We start from the raw sequence: 19,458 nt of genomic DNA, 5'->3' as shown, positions 1-19,458 counted from the left end.
AGTAATTTTACTATAGCTGCTTCATGGAAAATGCTAACTACTCTTTTTTGTCCCTAAGAACCCCTGAAGACTTAAATCAATAATAGCAACAGAATGATGCTACCAAAATCTTTGAATGGTAGATTTCACTTTTGTCTTCATTAAAAAAAAAAAAAAAAAAAAAAAAAGGTATACACTAAATTCTGTCAGTGTAATTATTATTGCTTAAGAGAAGGTTTGGAAGGTAGGAAGGAAGGATCATCTAGAATCCCACCACTTAACCCAACTACCTTGCTTTCTTTTGGATGACTCACTCTAGGGAGAGCCAGCTGCCATGTCCTAAGGATATTTTTACCCTTTGCTACTAAATAGGCAAGAAAGTAAAGGATTCAGAAATATGTAACAGGTATAGATTTAATGAACCCATGTCAATTGTCAATACCAAGTATTGGGAACCAGTCTCTGCTATTTGTTTCAGCAAATGTGCAAGGTACTATGTAAGGGCAAGATTCAAAATAATGAAGCCAAACAACATGTGAGTAATATGTGAGTAGGGGGAGGGCAGGAAAAGCAAGAAAATTATTACCACAAAAGTCAGGATGGGAAGTTCTTGGGCTTCCAGGAATCAAAGAATATTCTGACCTGGGTAGTTGCTTTATCAATGTTTTCTTTACAATTATAGGTAAACTGTACTTTGTATTTTATGAACTTTTCTGTTAATATATTCCATAATGAACGACGTTAATACTTAACAGCATTATTTTGTTAATAAAGTTCACAAAGGACTTCTTTTCCTCCTTACAAAAATACAGGACTATGTTAGATTATATTAAATATTAGCTATATTGGATAAGACTGAGATAGATATATTTTACAATGCCAATATAGTGTCTTTAACATGATATTTTTAGTGAAGAAGAGATATAGAATATTGCTGTAGTCATCTCTAAGACATCTCCAATGATTGCCACCACCTAGTATTTACACACTTGCACAGAACCTTCCTACACTGAATAGGGTTCACTTGTGTAGCAACTTCCAAGGCTAACACCCTAAAAGACACTGTTGGGATGTCTGTGTGACTCAGTCAGTTAAGTATCCAACTCTTGATTTCAGCTCAGGTCAAGATCTCACTGTACAAGAGACTGAGACCCACAATCGAGCTCTGCACTGTCAGCTCAGAGCCTGCTTGGGATTCTCTCTCTCTCGCACCTCCCCTCTATGTCCCTCCCTTGCTTGTGCTTCCCCCCACCACCCCCCCCAAAAGACATTCTAGCTGTTTCCTTGTTATCTTTGATTGACTTACTATGGCCATGGCAGGGCATGGGAAAACACCTAAGTCCTATGATAAGAAAGTGAGGCCTCTAGCAAACAACCATCAATGAATCTCCTGCAAATGACCTGGGAAGTAAACCTTCCAGCTCCACTCCGTACTCTCCAAATTTGCAGATGACTTCAACCTCATGAGCGACCCTCTTCCAGAAGCACTCTGCTAAGCTACTCTCAAATTCTTTTTAAAAAAATTTTTTTTAAGTAGGCTCCATGCTGAACATGGGGCTTGAACTCATGACCCTGAGACTGAGTCAAATGCTCTGCTGACTGAGCCAGCTGGCACCCCTACCCTCAGATTCTTGATCCACAAGAGCTCTATGAGATAATAAAAGTTCCTTGTTCAAAGCTACTAAATTTTGGAGTACTTGGTAAGCAGCAACAGATAATACAGATTTGCCAATTAATTCCTTAGAATGCTCTTTATAAAACATAAACCAGGTAGATAACATATCCCTAATTAAAATACCTCAAAGACTTCATGTTGTTCATGGACTAAAACCCAAATTGCCCACTATGGTCTACAAAACCATTCATGCCCTGGCTTCTGCCTAACCTCTTTACCCTCACACGGTTCCATTCTCTGCTTCTTCAGTGACTAGACTCCTCTGAGGTTATTAACGAATATACTCTTTTCTATCACCTTTTTTTTTTTTTTTTTCTGTTTTCTCTGCTTAGGAATGTTCTTCCCTGCATTCTTGGGAGTATTCTTTGCATACTTGGCTCCTTTTTGTCTCTCAGTTCTCAGCTTAAATGTTCCCTCCCCAGAGAGGCCTTCCCTGATGACCCGTTCATGAGAAAGCCCTGGAAAGTTCCCACTAAAGAGAGAAGCAAGATAAGGAGGCCATATTTAAAGCAATATAAAACTGGAGTTAGTCTGTTTGAATAATTGTATGAAGTGAAAGAAATGGTATAAAATTTGAAAAGAATATAAATTTGTCACTACAGACTACATGATTGCACATCTGAGATCACAAGCAAAATAAACTGAAAAATAAGAAACAAAACAAAAGAAAAAGAAAAAAGAAGAAATATATAAACTCTGGGAAGTAAACTTTAAGACACCTCTGAAGGGGGGGCACCTGGCTGGCTCTGTCAGTGGAGTATGTGATTCTTGATCTCGGGGCTTTGGGGACTCTCTACGTGTTGGGTGTAGAGTTTACTTAAAATTAAATCTTTGAAAAAAAATTAAAGCACCTCTGAAGGCAAAAACAATACCCTAGCCAGTGGAAAGGTATCCTGTGTAGGACAGAAAGACTAAGTATATTCTCCAAATTCTCTGTGCAGTATGGTTACAATAACACCAATAGGACTTTAGTTTTGCAACTAGACAAACTGATTATTAACTTAGGGGAAAAATAAACAAGACAGGAATAGTCAAGAGATTTCTGAAAATTAGAAGGAATTACCTCTACCAGATATTAAAATATACTGTGAAGTATATATATTTGTGTATATATACAAATATATAGTATATAATATACAAATTTTTATTTGTACTATATACAAATAGTATATAATATACAAATATATAGTATATACAAATATATAGCATAAATATATTGTAAGAGTAATTTGATGCTTATTCGGGAGACCCATAGCAATGAGATAACAACAGAAAATCTAGTAGTATAAACAAATACAAATCAGTGGAGAAAATATGGACAATTAAATAAGTGGTGTTGGATGTCTGCACAGTCATCTGAAAAAATATAAGCTGGGGGCACCTGGGTGGCTCAGTCGGTTAAGTGGCCGACTTCAGCTCAGGTCGTGATCTTACAGTCCGTGAGTTCGAGCCCCGCATCGGGCTCTGTGCTGACCGCTCAGAGCCTGGAGCCTGTTTCAGATTCTGTGTCTCCCTCTCTCTCTGACCCTCCCCCATTCATGCTCTGTCTCTCTCTGTCTCAAAAATAAATAAACGTTAAAAAAAAAATTAAAAAAAAATATAAGCTGTTATTAATATCCTACATGCAAAAAATGGATAAAATAAGGCAGAAAAATCAAATCATTAAAATACGACAGAAAGATTTATCAGCTTATAAGCTAGAAGTGGTAAAGATTTTTCTAATTAAGACACAATACACTAAAGTCAAAGAACAGATGAAAGGTATTTACCTTAAAATTTGTTTCATCTCCAAAATTTTGTTCAAAATTTAAAATTTGATTTAAAAATTCTGAACGTTAAAAATAATGACAAGCAGTGGAAATACATCTGCAACCTTTATGACAAATGTCAATTTTTCAAAGGGGCTCCCATAAAATCAATAGAAGACTAATAATCCAATAGAAAAATTGGCAATCTGTATATTGTTTCCTACTTTAAAATGTTTTGCATCGCCTGTATTTTTCAAGAGTGATTAAAACATAAAAATAAACATCACTTCGGCTACTGTTTAGATACATCTTCACCAAAACTGTTACACATAGAGATTGACTCATATGGGTGTTACATGGGGACTGAAGAAAGGATGTACTTTCACAGCTGAGTTGACACAGTCTGAAAATCAGTGCATGGCTAGGACAAGAGGTTGATCCATGAATGAGGAAACAGTCATTCAAAACTAGTTGGGGAGCATTTTAAGGAGATTTTATTTAGTTCTTGAGAGGTGAGGTGGCCCAGCAAACATGTAGTTAGCAAGCCTAGTCTGAAACTGTGTGATGGCTGGAAGAACCCTGGCCAGTTTGTTCCCATCTACAAAATGACTGGTAGATCTTAATTCACGTTTGCATCCCTAATATCTAGCCCAGGGGCTGGCAATAGAAAGTATTCAAGAAGCACAGTTTCTTCACTTATTTTTCTCCTTCTGAAACTGTTTCTTTTCTCTTCTAAAACTCACCCACATTGTAACAAATTAAAGGCAAGTTATCTTGGAACTTGATTCTATTTCACATAACAGAAAACCCCCAAACAACACGTTTTTAATGTGTTAAAAAAAATTCTCTCTCATGTTAAAGAAATTCAGATTTAAGGGGCACCTGGTGGCTCAGTTGGTTAGGGGGCCGACTCTTGATTTCAGCTCAGGTCATGGTCTCATAATTCATGAATTCAAGACCCGCATCTGGCTCAGCGCTCGTAGAGCAAAGCCTCCTTTGGATCCTCTGTCTCCCTCTCTCTGTCCCTCCCCCCTGTTCATGTTCTCTCCCTCTCTCTCTCTCTCTCTCCCTCTCTCAAAAATAAACATTAAAAAAAATTCAGATTTAAGAAAGACTGAAGTTAGTTTGGCAGCGTTCCTGGTATCATCAGGAACTCATGCTCCTATCTTTCTTCACACTAGAAAGTCAATCTGTGCTTCAAAAGTGGCTGTTGGAGCTCCAGTCATTAAATAAACTCATGTTCTATAAATGTTGAGTGAAAGGAGAAAGACACAAAAGAGCACACACTGTATGAGTCTAGGTATATGGAGTTCATCAAAAAGACCTTTAAAGAGATAAAGGTCAAAATAGTAGTTACCTTTATGTGGTGTTATTGTCTGGGAGGGCCCTTCTGGTGTGCTAAAATGATTATATCCTCATCTGGATAGCATTAGACACAAGAATAACCTTGATATGTATGTACACCTAAGCATTTGGGCACTTTACTGTAAGATAACTAAACAAGGTAAATTCTAGATCTTTGAGTTTATCTGTATTTTGACAGGACTAGGAGCTCCACATAGATCGAAGAAACAGTATTTTGAAGGCCCCTGGGTAGCTCAATTGAGTAAGTGTCTAAAGGAAGCTCAGGTCATTATCTCACAGTTCATGAGTTTGAGCCCTTCATCGGGTTCTATACTCTAAGCACAGAGCCTATTCAGATCCTCTGTCATCCTGCCTCTCTGCCCTTCCCCACTCTCTCTCTCAAAAATAAACACTAAAAAAAAAAAAAAAAAGAAAGAAAGAAAGAAACAAAATGTTCTAGAGTGTGCAGTGTGCAGCTCTTGTGCTTTTAATTGCTTCCAAAGGTTTAAAAGTAACCAAGACAAATAGTCTACTACTAGAGCAGCTATGGGTGTGGCAATTGTCTTGCTTTAGGAATACCTGGGTTTAATCCTACTTTTATTTTGTATTTAATGTCTTTAATTTCTCCAAAAGGGGTATGAAGTTACTGACTTTGACCTTATTCAAAATCATAACAAAGTCCTTTTGTGAGGATTCAAGTTTTTAACATAGTACCTGATGTGTCATAAAAGGTAGTTGTTATTGTTATTATTTTATTACCATTATTACCAACATCAATTTTTTTTTTTTAACAACATCGTCATCATTATTAACAAATGATGGCACAGGGATCTAAAATGATTCTACGATTGGGGCGCCTGGGTGGCTCACTTGGTTGGGCGTCTGACTTCAGTTCAGGTCATGATCTCCCGGTCCGTGGGTTCGAGCCCCGTGTCGGGCTCTGTGCTGACAGCTCAGAGCCTGGAACCTGCTTTGGATTCTATGTCTCTCTCTCTCTCTCTCTCTCTCTCTCTCTCTCTCTCTGTCCCTCCCCCAGACATGCTCTGTTTCTCTGTCTCAAAAATAAATAAACATAAAAAAAATTTTTTAATGATTCTATGGTCAAAAATTCCAAATAAACTGGTTAATATCCTTGTGGATGTGAATGTCCTACTGAATATATATATTTGGCTAGGAACTTGTTTTACAGTTAAGAACTTCCCAAACAAGTTGAATTCAGTTCTTCTTATAGTTCTGCATGTTTAGAAAACCAAAGTAGTCATGGGTACAGTTTTGGGAGTATGTTGTAAAAAAATTTAGTTTTGCTTTCAAAATTATATGATCCTCATTAAGGTGGTCCTATGGATAATGACTTGGAAATAATTTCAACACAGAAACAGATAACAGATATAAAGCAGTATGTATAATTTAGTACCATTTACTTATGTTACCGAACTATAAATTCATTAAAAGATCTCTAAAAGTACATAAGAAACTGACAAAAGTGGTGACCTTGGGGAGCTGAAGACCACTAAGTAATAACTGGGAACTTTTGTTCATTTAACATAAAAAGTCCAGGCTAAGATAGAAAGCTTCCTGATTATTTCCCAGGGAATAATAAGGGTGGATACTTTTCTAGTCCACATATTCATGGAAAATAAATTGATTGGTTTTATATGTGGAATAAATCTAGTTTTGAAAAATGTGTAAGCACAAAATACTTACCCACTTAGCAATTGGACACCCATGAGAGCTTTTTCCTTCTTTTCCCGTGTACACTACAATTTCTATCCTTATTGCGTTTCCTTTTTGACCATACCTGAGTACAAAACACAGTGAAGGGAAAATAATTGCAATTAATTGCGATATACACTTTTGACATCTTAATGTACATAAGATACAGCTTTAAAGAAGTACAGAAATCAAACACTCCTCATAATTTACATTCGTTAAAAATGTATTTTTGTGTGGCAGATATTTTTATTGTTATCCCATTCTGCTTACTTATCCTTAAAGATCACTCCTTTAAAAAATGGACTGGCTCCAAGATAAGCATAAGGAATGTGAATGCAGTGTTGATGGAGGTAATCTGAACTATCACTACGATTATACAGTAATATAAAAATAAGTATTTCTGAATTTAACAAAGACAGCCTTGCTCTGTGAGTGTCTTGTTGAGGGCCCCAAGGCTCATGTGATGAGTGACTCAGCAGGGACACCAGGACACTATTCTTTGCCTGGGCCCTAAGAAACATCCAACTTCCACTCCTGAAGGTATATATATACTTCTCATTTGTTCCAGAGATAATTTCTCTGCATTGAGTCAGGTCCACAGTAATGAAGGATTTTAACAGGGAAGGATATTTCCTCACCTATTCTCCATGATTTCCCTGATAGCAGCAACACTTGGTCCTGCCCCAAGGTGTGTATAATATGGGCCTTTGTCTTTTTGTATAACTCGATCTGTGGAAGGAATAAGATTATTAGACCCAAAGCTTTACAGAATTGCATAGGGGCAAGGAGGATATAGTTTTATTATTTGTTTTCCAATTCAGAACAATGAATCTTGACAAGCTTTTGGAAAGATTTAATAATTAATGTCTAGGACAATAAGCCCTAGAATTTCACTTGTTTCTTTCTTTCAGCTTCTAACTATTTCATTCTTCCTCTAAGAATCAAAGGAGAAAAATATTTTAAGATGTGGGTCATATTTATTTTCCTACCTCTTGCTTTAAAAGGAATCTATTAATAATTGAGGTACACAATTAAAAGTTATGAGAGCAATACATCTTAAAACCCTGGCCTTACAATCCTATTAAAATCGAGCCCTGCAACTGTACTGCTAAGAATTTATTATACTATACACTTGCCTAATTATATATTTATAATGCAAATGTACGCAGGAATGTTCCTTGTCACAATTATTTGTAATATCAAAAGAGAGAAGCACATTTAGCATGTCATTAAATGATAGGTTGAATAAATTGTGGGATGTTTATATAGTGGAAAAATAAAAAAAAACTATCAAAACAATAATATTTAAGCAATGAAAACCCTGAGATTTCATATTTTTAAAAGCAAGTTGCAAAAATATAGTATATAGAGTATTTCTAAGTATATTTTAAAAGATCCAAATTTTCTAAAACTGTAACCAAAATTGAAATCAGTAATAATGTTAATTCATATAGAAAAACTCTGAGGATTTATCGTTAGAATATACTGTAAGAAGACATTTGCATCATATTTCTGTCCTACCTGAAATTTTATGGGTGTGAATTATATATTTCATAAAAACAGTATGTTTAACTTGGCCTCTCAGAATCATGTCTAACTGGAATCGCTCAGGAATGCATTTCTGGCTGTGGTGCATCTATACTGACTGAAAGGTCATTATGATTGGACATCGGATACAACATAAGATTACTTTTGTGGTTTCCTAAGATACATTGAACAGATTTTAAGTTATTACTGATGATCTAAAGCAGTGGTTCTTAACCAGGGGCGATTTTTCTTGAGTAGAAAATTTGTCCAACCTTCTTGGTTGTGACAACTGGGCAGGTGTGTGTGTGTGTGTATTACAGGCCATGGATGCCACTAAACAGGCTAGGTTGCAGAAGACAGTTCCCCTACAATAAAGAATTATCCTTTCCTCAAAAACTTAAACATAGAACTACTCTACAATCCAGCCATTGCACTACTAGGTATTTATCCAAGGGACACGGGTATGCTGTTTCGAAGGGACACATGCACCCCAATGTTTATAGCAGCACTATCAACAATAGCCAAAGTATGGAAAGAGCCCAAATGTCCATTGATAGGTGAATGGATAAAGAAGATGTGGTATATATATACGATGGAGTATTACTCGGCAATCAAAAAGAATGAAATCTTGCCATTTGCAACTATGTGGGTGGAAGTAGAGGGTATTATGCTAAGAAAAATGAGTCAGGCAGAGAAAGACAAATATATGACTTCACTCATATGAGAACTTTAAGATGCAAAACAGATGAACATAAGGTAAGGGAAGCAAAAAGAATATATAAAAACAGGGAGGGGGACAAAACATAAGAGACTCTTAAATATGGAGAACAAACAGAGGGTTGCTGGAGGGGTTGTGGGTGGGGGATGGGTTAAATGGGTAAGGGGCATTAAGGAGTCTACTCCTGAAGTCATTGTTGCACTATATGCTAACTAACTTGGATGTAAATTTAAAAATAAAAAAAAAAAGAATTATCCTATCTAAAATGCCAATAGTGCTCAATTTGAGGAGGCGTGATTAAGAGGTTAATTACTCTTACTTTGCTAGAACACAATACCTGCATGGAAATCTTTTACTCTTAGATACGATCATCCCACTTGGGATGATTTCTGAGTGAGTCTGCTTTTTGTTTTTTCATCACTTCCCATTTCTACACAATGAGCACAATAATCTTGCATGTAATGATTATAGGAAAACATGTAAGTGACGATGTATAAAACAATTACGGGTGTACTGCCGATGTTCAATAAACTTTAAATGCTTAGTTGTGTCTCAACTCCTACCCTGTGACTAGTTACTATCTCTACGGAAAGAGTTTTGAAACTAGACAATCATCCTACTGAAATTATGCACACAGTAAAATTATACTAGCTCAGTAAAATTAGACTAAAATATAAATTTTAATAGCATTTTAAATTACAGATTTTTTTTCCATTTCTAATGATATTAAAAAAATTACTGTCCCTTTTTTACTTCAGATTTTTGAAACAAGAGGAAGGTAGGCTCTCAAGTTGTGACTGTCTTTGAAATCCAGTTTAGTCATTCACTAGCTGTGAACTTCCCTGTGACTTAGTTTCCTCATTTGTAAACTGGAGTTAATAAGCCTTCCCTTTGTAGGGATGTTGTGAATATAACAAGTCAGGGCCATTGTACTGTATCAGATTTGGCAGTAAAAGATCTGGAATGGGAATCATCATTATTACACTCTTCTGTACTTGGTCCAAGAACCTCTCATTCATTCTCCTGTTTCGACCCCACTCAGCATTGTCACCCCTTTTCAGATTATGAGATCCTTCCAAGAAGAGCTTATCCCTGGTACCTGGCACATGGCAGGCTGTCTAAGTGGTGTTGAATGATGAGCGGAGAAATAGAAGGATTGACTTCAGAATGTCAAATGTACTTTAGAAAATCAAGAGCAAATAGTCATGGCTATATACTTCACTAATTTTTCCACTGTGGTTTTGAAAAAAAATCAGAATGATATAGTTTATCCTTCCAAACAATCCTTTACCCATTCTGGAATGTACTAACCAACCACCTACTTCTGACAAAAAAAAACTTCCCTTGTTCAAGGCAAATCTTAAATCTTCGTGATTTGGGGCTATAGTTTAAGACTTTTTTTTTTTTTTTTTTGAAAGACTTTTAATAATCAAACCTATTTGAGTTCAGAACAGGTTATTTCACAAATTTTGTCCTCATAAGCTGTATAAAAGCTGAAATAATGAGGGCATCAAGTAGTGTAACAAACTTGAATGACTCAATCTATTTAATCTCTCTATTACAGCTACATTAGAGTAAATTAATTCTTATTTTACAAAAGCTCTTACATGAAATCTGGCCATAAACAATGACTAATCAGTACAGGGTTCAAATTAAGCTTTCGTATGTTTTAAATACTGAGCAAATTTCTCATAAGGCCTGCCTAAGAATCTTTAGTCCTGCAAGATTTTCTCAGGGCTGATAAAAACTCTAATTATTAGTTCCTGAATGATCTCTTTCAATGACTCCTAAGACACAAAATATGTATTAGTTAGAAATCACTTCCCAGCTCAGCTATTTACACATGCCTATTTGTTTTTTAAACAGGAAAACAATATTATACAACAACTTAATATTTTAGAATTTCAAAAGGTTTTCAAATTCTTCAGCAGCTAAGATTATGGATGTGTTTCATACATAAGGACATCCTTTGTATTGCAGAGCAGAAGAGCACGAAGCATTGAAAAAGAAATAAACCAGGTCCAGTTCTTTAATGGGGTGGCAATCACACATACTTTGTATAGTTATTTGTTAAGTTGCACATATATTTTATGTCCTCTGTGTGTAGGTTTTATATTTCACAATAAAAAATATTTTTGAAACAAAATGCTTACAGGTTGAAATTCTTTTCCATATAGTAAGAATAAACTATAATAAAGTATTAAAGGAATTCATTCCTATCATATTCACAATAAAATTTGGCCAAGAGAAATCAGCAAATTTTCCACTTAGGAAAGTTTCCAAATTATGCGTTAAACTTCCCAATTATTTGAGCATAATCAGTAAAGGTCCCACAGAAAAATCAGCATAGATTTAGTCCATTTCAGCTAGAACATGAATGGGGCAAAAATGCCACATATGAAAGACAACCCAAAATTTGATTTGGTCATGAGGAGGCAATTAACGGAAGTAAACAAAGAAGAAACACATAACACACTCAGCCCCACACTTACCAAGACAGTTGCAGGTTGGCAAATCAGAATCTTTCGTTGTGGACACCAGGTTTTTTGTAGGATTGGTAAAGAAGTTCATGGCATAATCATTAAAACTTTTCTGTGCACTGTCTACTGGGGAAAATTCTGATGCTCCAACACTGGGTGAACAGACATCCTCTTCACTTTTGGTAGAAACCACTGTAATTCCACCTGAACACACTACATTTACATTCCTGAGAATTTGTGCTGGGTCTGGTAGGGGGGTCTCGATACCAGGCAATGTCGGCAGTCTCTGATGCATGACTTGGTCTTTAACATCCTGCTGGAATTGTGTTTGGTCTTCGCCAGCCATTACATTAGCACACTGGTTAGTTGGAGAGGAGGCCTGGAGTAAAGGATGAGCTTTCTGATTGACATTCACGGATGGCTGTTCCTGAGAATTATAAACTTTTTCTGTAAACGCCTGCCCATTGGATTCTGTTTTTAACTGGAATAATGGGAGAGAATCCAAAGGTTCAACCTTCATGGTTTTTTCCTGTGCTAATTCGGGATAATATCGCTCAAATTTTATCTGAGTGAGTGGAGGAAATAATTTTTTGTGTTCTAATGCTGAAGTCGTTTGAGTCAGTGGTTTCCATACTTTGGTTAGGGGAGGAATTTTTCCTAACAGAATGGGAAAATCATGTGGACCAAATTGACCAAATCTTTGAAATTTAGATGCTATCCAAATGTCATGTAACTTACTGTACTCATACGACAGCTGTTCCCTCTTTTTCTGGTCATTATCTTGACCAGTTAGGACTACAGGCTTCTTTTTCCGCCGATCTCTTGATGGGGTAGATTTTGTCTTTTTCTGTGTCGTGTTCTTGTGCTTTGTTAATGATGAGCTATGATTGTTTTGTACACTGGAAGGTGGTTTCTGTTGTACTGTGATTTTCTCCTGACTGCATTTTTGCTGCACATTATATGCAACAAGATTTGTTGATGTACTTTCAGCCTTTTTGTCCTCTTGTTTTATATAATTGAATTTAATTATTGATGCAAGTTGTGTTAACTGTGTTGCAACATCTTCCTCTATTTTACTATGAACTGTATCTTGACACGATGGATCATCTTTTGAGTCTATCTGTTTACTGCTGGCCAGTGACTGGTTACAATACCCCAATTTATCACTTGTTGGTGGCAAATGATGCAAATTCTTAGAACCCTCAAGGGTAATTCTAGCTTGAGCAACATTTTTATTGGTGTCAATTTTAGACGAATTTGGATTTGGTATGAAAAGAGATCCTGAATTTGTGACTTTTGAATATTCCTGTGACTTTGTAGATGCTTGGTTAGCAGCTGAGTTGTTGTGTGACTTGGAAATATTTTGGCCATTAAATACCACCGTGCTGCATGGACTTTGCTTTTCCAAAGATGGATAGTGATGAAGGCTTTCTGGCTCCCCTTGTAAGGTTGGGTCTTGAAGGTCTTTTTTTACCGAATAAAGGATAGCTTTACAGCTATTAAGCAAACTCGCTGTTCTGTGCTCTGTTTCTTCATCCTTCTCAGACTTTGATGGTGAAGAATTTTCTGATGGAGCTTCTGATAGTTGGGTCAGAGCTTCTATGGCCACCACTTGCTCCAATGTTAATCTCCTATCTTTCATCAGGGATAGAAGACTTGGTTGAACTGGAGATCCATCTTTTGATTCTTTACTTGGTATATTTTCTAGAGATTTGGGTTGATCACTTTCATTGTGTGTACTAGTATGACTATTTAGGTTGAAATTTGCTGGATCTGGGATAGACTTGCAGTTAAAGCTGGGCTTCTGGAAGACTGAAACATTACTTCTCCCCTTGAGATGATCACAGCTCACATTAGTGGCAATGGAGCTCATGGCATTATGGTTGGCAGTGTCTTTCAGGAATTTATAGGAGTTGTTTTCAAATGCCTTGCCAAATTCTTCAATACTGAATTTTTTAAAACACACGTTGGTCTCGGTTGGTAAATAGTGTACATTTTTAATGCCATTTCTTACAGTTTGTGCAAACAATTTCTGAGGTTCTGGTAACTCGGTGAGTAGGACTTTCTTCTTGTCATCTTCAGAGTTTTTCAATTTTTCAGCTTCAGTCACAATTGCCTTAAATTCTCCTTTGACATGATCGGTTAAATGTGATTTCTTATTTTGCGTCCACTTCTCCACTTCAATACCTGTCATACTTTCTTCATTTTTAGTTACATTTTCAAGGGGAGGTGGGTTTAATTCCAATCTCTGTTGGTCCCCATGGCATTTACTGTATTCCATGGATTCTGACTTGGGGCCATTTACTGGTTTGTTGTCAAAATTTGCCTACAAAATGAACACAGAGATATCTCATAATATCTATGCAAACATACGAGTAAGAGCCATGGGAAATTTACAGTTTAATAGAAACTAAATGTAAAGCCCTGAAAAAATATTTTTGCTTTTTTTATGTGTTCAATAAAATAGCAATAAGGGGTGTGTAGGAAAAAAGAAAAAGACCGAAGTACAAACTATCATAACCCACGTGTATTAATATTTTGGTATACTTAATTGTTTTTCCAAATTAATTTTTAAATTTTTTTTTTTTTTTTCAACGTTTATTTATTTTTGGGACAGAGAGAGACAGAGCATGAACGGGGGAGGGGCAGAGAGAGAGGGAGACACAGAATCGGAAGCAGGCTCCAGGCTCTGAGCCATCAGCCCAGAGCCTGATGCGGGGCTCGAACTCACGGACCGCGAGATCGTGACCTGGCTGAAGTCGGACGCTTAACCGACTGCGCCACCCAGGCGCCCCCCAAATTAATTTTTAAATATTTTTATGTTGGTACCATTCAATGGGCAATATCTATTATTTGAAATACAAAATACACGCAGAAAAATGTGCAAATCATAAGTACATAACTAATTGAATTTTCACAAAACGAACACCTATGTGCCCAGATTCCAGGCCAAGAGACTCCCATCTGGTCATCATTTCACTGCCTGAGGACCATTGCTTTGACATCTATCATAGATTTCTTTTGCTTACTTCCAAACTTTAAATAACTGACTTCCTTTCACTCAAAATCGTATTTGTGATTCATCCATGTTGTTAAGTATACTTGAAGTCCATTAATTCTTATTGTTGGACAGTCAAACAATGACTACAATGTATTGATTCTACTATACCTGGACATTTGAATTATTTTTGGTTTTCGGTTATTGTAATTATACTGCCGTAACATATTACTCTTACAAAATTAGTTATTTTACCACTTAAAATCTTACAATTCAGTGGTTTTTTTTTTAGCATATTTACAATGTTATGCAACAATCGTGTCTAATTCCAGAATATTTTCATCACCACTAAGAGAAACTTTTTCCCACTAAGCAATCACTGTTTACCCTAAGTTCCATAATTTATTTTTAAAAAATATTTTATCTTCTTAAAATTTTTAATTTTTTATCTAATTTAATTTTCTTTTCAGAGAGAGAAGAGGGTTCAAGCGAGCGAGCGGCAGAAAGGGAGGGAGAGAGAGAGAGAGAGAGAGAAGCAGGGCTTACCCAAAGCGGGGTTCATGCTCATGCTCTCTCTCAAAATAAATGAATAAACATTTAAATTTCTATTAAGTTTATTTATTTATTTATTTATTTATTTATTTATTTATTTAGAGAGACAGCGAGAGCAGGGGAAGAACAGAGGGACAGAGAATCCCAAGCAGGCTCTGCACCACCAGCAGAGCCCGACATGGGGCTTGAACTCATGAACCCGTGACATCAAGACCTGAGCTGAAGTCAATAACCAAACACTTAACTGACTGAGCCACCCAGGCACCCCAATCTCAATTTTTTAAAACCATGAAACAGCTCAGCCAAAATTATAGCACAGGAATTCAGACACTAAGGGCATTTCCTCCTGCTGTCAGGGGCAAATGCAAAGACAAGCTCCACCTCCTAATCTTTAATATGGCTCTGCACATTCTACTCAATGCCTCAGGGAGAAAAAAATGTTAAATATCAAAACTTAGGAGACTTCCTCTTTAATGAAGATGATATACCCGACTCCATAGACAAACAAGGAGTATTGGCTGAAAAATGGAATCAATGTTCAGGATAGCTATAGTTACATTCAGAATATAAAATATTGAAGCATTATCCAATTGTGTAATTAAACACTAAACAATCTTAGTAGAAATAAATTCTATCTAATTTCTTCAAAAAAAAATTTTTTTTAACGTTTTATTTATTTTTGAGACAGGGAGAGACAGCATGAACAGGGGAGGGTCAGAGAGAGGGAGACACAGAATCTGGAACAGGCTCCAGGCTCTGAGCCGTCAGCACAGAGCCCAACACGGGGCTCGAACTCACGGACCCCGAGATCATGACCTGAGCCGAATTTGGCCGCTTATCCGACTGAGCCACCCAGGCGCCCTTCTAATTTCTTGATCAGGGTACACAAGTTACACAGGTTATGTTCAGTTTGTCAAAATATATGATACACACATATATACACATACATTTTCTGTATCCTTATTACATTTCAATAAGATTAATTAAAAATTAATCTGAGATAGTGGACTTTTTTTTTTTTAAGACAGCAATGGTCTTTAATTAAGGAGCGACTGGGTGGCTCAGTCCATTAAGCGTCTGACTTCAACTCAAGTGAATCTCATGATTCATGGGTTCAAGCCTGAGTTGGGCTCTGAACTGACAGCCTGGAGCCTGCTTTGGATTCTATGTTTCCCTCTCTCTGCCTCTCCTTCACTCATTCTTTCTCTCTCACTCTTTCAAAAATGAACAATGAAAAAAATTAAAAAAAAAAAAAAGAATCTTCAAAAAAAAATTCCATTGTTAATAGGCAAAAATGTCCAGGATATACTGGGCAGTTGAAAAAACCCAACCAGGGGCACCTGGGTGGCTCAGTCGGTTGGGCGTCCAACTTCGGCTCAGGTCATGATCTCGCGGTCCGTGAGTTCGAGCCCCGCATTGGGCTCTGGGCTGACAGCTCAGAGCCTGGAGCCTGTTTCGGATCCTGTGTCTCCCTCTTTCTCTGACCCTCCCCTGCTCATGCTCTGTCTCTATCTGTCTCAAAAATAAATAAATGTTAAAAAAAGTTTCTTTTTTTTTAAAAGAAAAAACCCAACCAAACAAAAAAGAGGATATAGAACCTGTACACATAATGCTTTTATTTTTTAAAATAAAAAGTGGGTGGGGCACCTGGGTGGCTCAGTTGAGTGTCAGACTTCAGCTCAGGTCATGATCTCATGCTTCTTGGGTTAGAGCCCCACATCAGGCTCTGTGCTGACAGCTTAGAGCCTGGAGCCTGTTTCAGATTCTGTATCTACCTCTCTCTCTGCCCCTCCCCTGCTTGCATTCTGTCTCTTTCTTTCTCTCTCTCTACCCCTTCCCCACTCACACTGCTTTTCTCTCTCAAAAATAAACATTAAAAAAAAAAAGTCCTAATTAAATAGAGTTTTGATTTTTAAAATTTATTTCCTTTAGGGGCACCTGAGTTGCTCAGTCACTTAAGCATCTGACTGGCTCAGGTCATGATCTGACTGTTCCTGGGATCAAAACCAACATCGGGCTGTCTGCTGTCAGCTCAGGGCCAGCTTTGGATCCTCTGTCGCCCTCTGTGTGCCCCTCCCCTACTCATGTGCAAGCGCAGGTGATCTCTCTCTCTCAAAAATAAATAAATATTAAAATATATTTCCCTTAAATTTAAACCAAAATTGGGGCACTTGGGTGCCCCAGTTGGTTAAGTGGTTGAACTTCAGCTCAGGTCATGATCTCATGTTTCGTGGGTTTGAGACCTGCATCAGGCTCTATCTCTCAGCTTGGAGCCTAGGGCCTGCTTCGGATTTTGTGTCTCCCTCTCTCTCTGCCCCTCCCCCACTCCCACTGTGTGTGTGTCTCTCTCTCTAAAAAATAAACATTAAAAAATAAATAACTAAATGTAAACCAAAATTGATTAAGCTTCCTATGAAAAGATTTCTAGCATACAGTAAGTGAAAAAAGCTCAAAGTTTATGTAGTATCAAATTACAAATTAAAGCAAAAAGAAAGGGTGTGGAGTATATATGTATTTTATATTATATATACATAAATACACAGTAAGTTTATATATTAAAATATTTCAGGAATACCTGGCTGGCTCAGTGATTAGAGGGTGCGACTCAGTCTCAGGGTTCTGAGTTCGAGCCCCACGTTCCATGGAGAGATTGATGAAAAAAATAAAATATAAAAAAAATATTTCAGGAAGGCTATGCACAATTGTCTACTTGTGTCGTATAGAAACTGTACTCAGTAGAATACTGGTAAATGTCTGACAATCAGATTGGGAAATGAGAGGGAGGAAACACTTTTGCAGTGTGGGCCAATTTTCATGGTGTGCACACCTCCACCATGGTGGACTGTAAATTATCAGCATGACACCCGAGAGGGTGTTAGGAAGAAAGGCGCACAATCCCAGAGCTGGAAGGAACTGATTTCATCATACCACTGAGTGCGCCAACAGAGACTGCTGGTGCAACAGGCTCCAGTAACTACATTATGAATTTTTCTTTTAAGTTTATTTATTTTTATTTTGAGAGAGAGCGAGCAGGAGAGGGGCAGAGAGAGGGAGAGGGAGAGGGGGAGAGAGAGAGAGGGAGAGGGGGAGAGAGAGAGAGAGAGAGAGAGAGAGAGAAAATCCCAAGGAGCTCCAGGCTCCAGTGCGGAGCCCGTTGCATGGCTCTAATCCAGGAACTATGAGATAGTGACTTGAGCAGAAACAAGAGTCGCACGCTTAGCTGACTGAGTCACCCAGGCGCACCTGAATTTTTCTTTTTTAATGAAGACTTCCTTGACATTTAATCTACTTAGGCACAGTGAATTCCCAAATATCCATTTTGTGCCTCAAAACATTTGTTAACATCTACCTTCTCTAATGAGAAGCCAACTCTCCAAAGGGAGTGAATACTGAAATGATGGCTGTTTTATTCCCTAACTTTCTATATGCACTCTGGGGACCCAAACTCATGCCACCTGCCCACTTGTTTTGTCTCTTCCTCCTCTACCACCCAAGGCTACCATTTAAGGAACAGTGAGTAATTCAAAGTCTCACAGCTTTCTCCTTTGCGCGCTATACTAGTCACAAGAATAGAAGTTGCTCTGGGCCCCTCTCACCCATCCCAAACCAACAGGAATGTTGAACACCTTAGATCAGATCTGAGCCCAAGAGTTGCTGAGCCCCCTCTGTTCTCTTATTTCTCCACATTCCTATCATAGTGATACTCTTACACCCATTCTTGAATGAGCTCAAATGGCATTGAGCAAAGTGGTATTTGATTCTGAAATGACTATGCCCTTTGGACAGAATCTGACTGTAGCCTCTCCCAACACTCACATTCCATACATGCTGTATTCCATACATGCTGTATCAAGAAACAGGTGCTCAGATGACATGAAAACATCTTTCAAAACATGTACAGAGACATGGTCCACAAGACTCTGACCTTTACTATAGGTAGATTAGTGCTTCAACGTGCCTTTTGTTTTTGTTTTGTTTCGTTTTACTGCCTGCCCTCCCCCCCATCCCAGGAGTCTTTTAAAGCTTTATTTTCCCTAATAAACTTAGGGAAATGAAATTTAAATTTCACAAATATAGTGTGTATGTTTATGGAATGTAGCCCCATTGTAATTTCTACGATTTTTTCCACCTTTTCCCCCCAACCAAGATAACATTTATCCCCTCTGAGGAAAAAATAAAAATTAAAAAAAAATAACACGCAGAAGAAAAGGAGCATCCCACAAAGTGCTTATACCTAATCAGAAGCAACACCCTCAGGACTTATGTTCTCAACCTAAAAATTAAGTGTTTGGAGAAAAAATTCAGGAGGCCCACTGGTGGTTCCATTAATGTTGACTTTCAGATGATGCAATCATGCTGGATACTGTATTTTACCTCCTACATTCCCACAGAAGCATGGAGGTCAGCCCCTGCTCTGCACAACTGCTTGTGAACAAACCCAAATTTAAATCAAAAGGAAAGATTAACCAGTCATTCATCAAAGCGAAAATAAACATTTAACACACATACACAAAAAAAATCCTCCTTCAAAGTAGACCTGCAAAATAGTTACCTTATTTTGCTACGACAGTAAAAATTGTCTACCTCTTTTCCTTTTTTAGGCATAAAAAAAAGGACACCTAGCCACCAAGTGTTGTAGCCCTAATATTTGAGCATTGCCTCTATCCTGTTTCTCCAGTTTGCCTACAGCCACCCTGTGAGATGTCCAAAGTTCAGAGAAAGGC

General features: G+C 37.4%; 1 protein-coding gene across 5 annotated transcripts in view; it reads right to left on the bottom strand.

The window, feature by feature from the left end:
• TET1 (tet methylcytosine dioxygenase 1) overlaps positions 1-19,458 on the bottom strand; it is a 135,667-nt gene that overhangs the window by 44,946 nt on the left and 71,263 nt on the right. For all 5 annotated transcript variants that reach the window (XM_045437614.1, XM_045437617.1, XM_045437619.1 and 2 more), the window contains 3 exons: positions 11,197-13,510; positions 7,098-7,188; positions 6,451-6,544 (listed from right to left, as the gene is read on the bottom strand). In XM_045437614.1, coding sequence (XP_045293570.1) covers positions 6,451-6,544; positions 7,098-7,188; positions 11,197-13,510 — 2,499 coding nt within the window. The remainder of the gene's footprint in view (positions 1-6,450; positions 6,545-7,097; positions 7,189-11,196; positions 13,511-19,458) is intronic.

Source organism: Leopardus geoffroyi, chromosome D2 (assembly GCF_018350155.1).
Source record: "Leopardus geoffroyi isolate Oge1 chromosome D2, O.geoffroyi_Oge1_pat1.0, whole genome shotgun sequence".
NCBI classification, from domain to species: domain Eukaryota; kingdom Metazoa; phylum Chordata; class Mammalia; order Carnivora; family Felidae; genus Leopardus; species Leopardus geoffroyi.
Note: the sequence above shows the minus strand (reverse complement) of the source record. Positions and strands in the feature narration are given on the sequence as shown.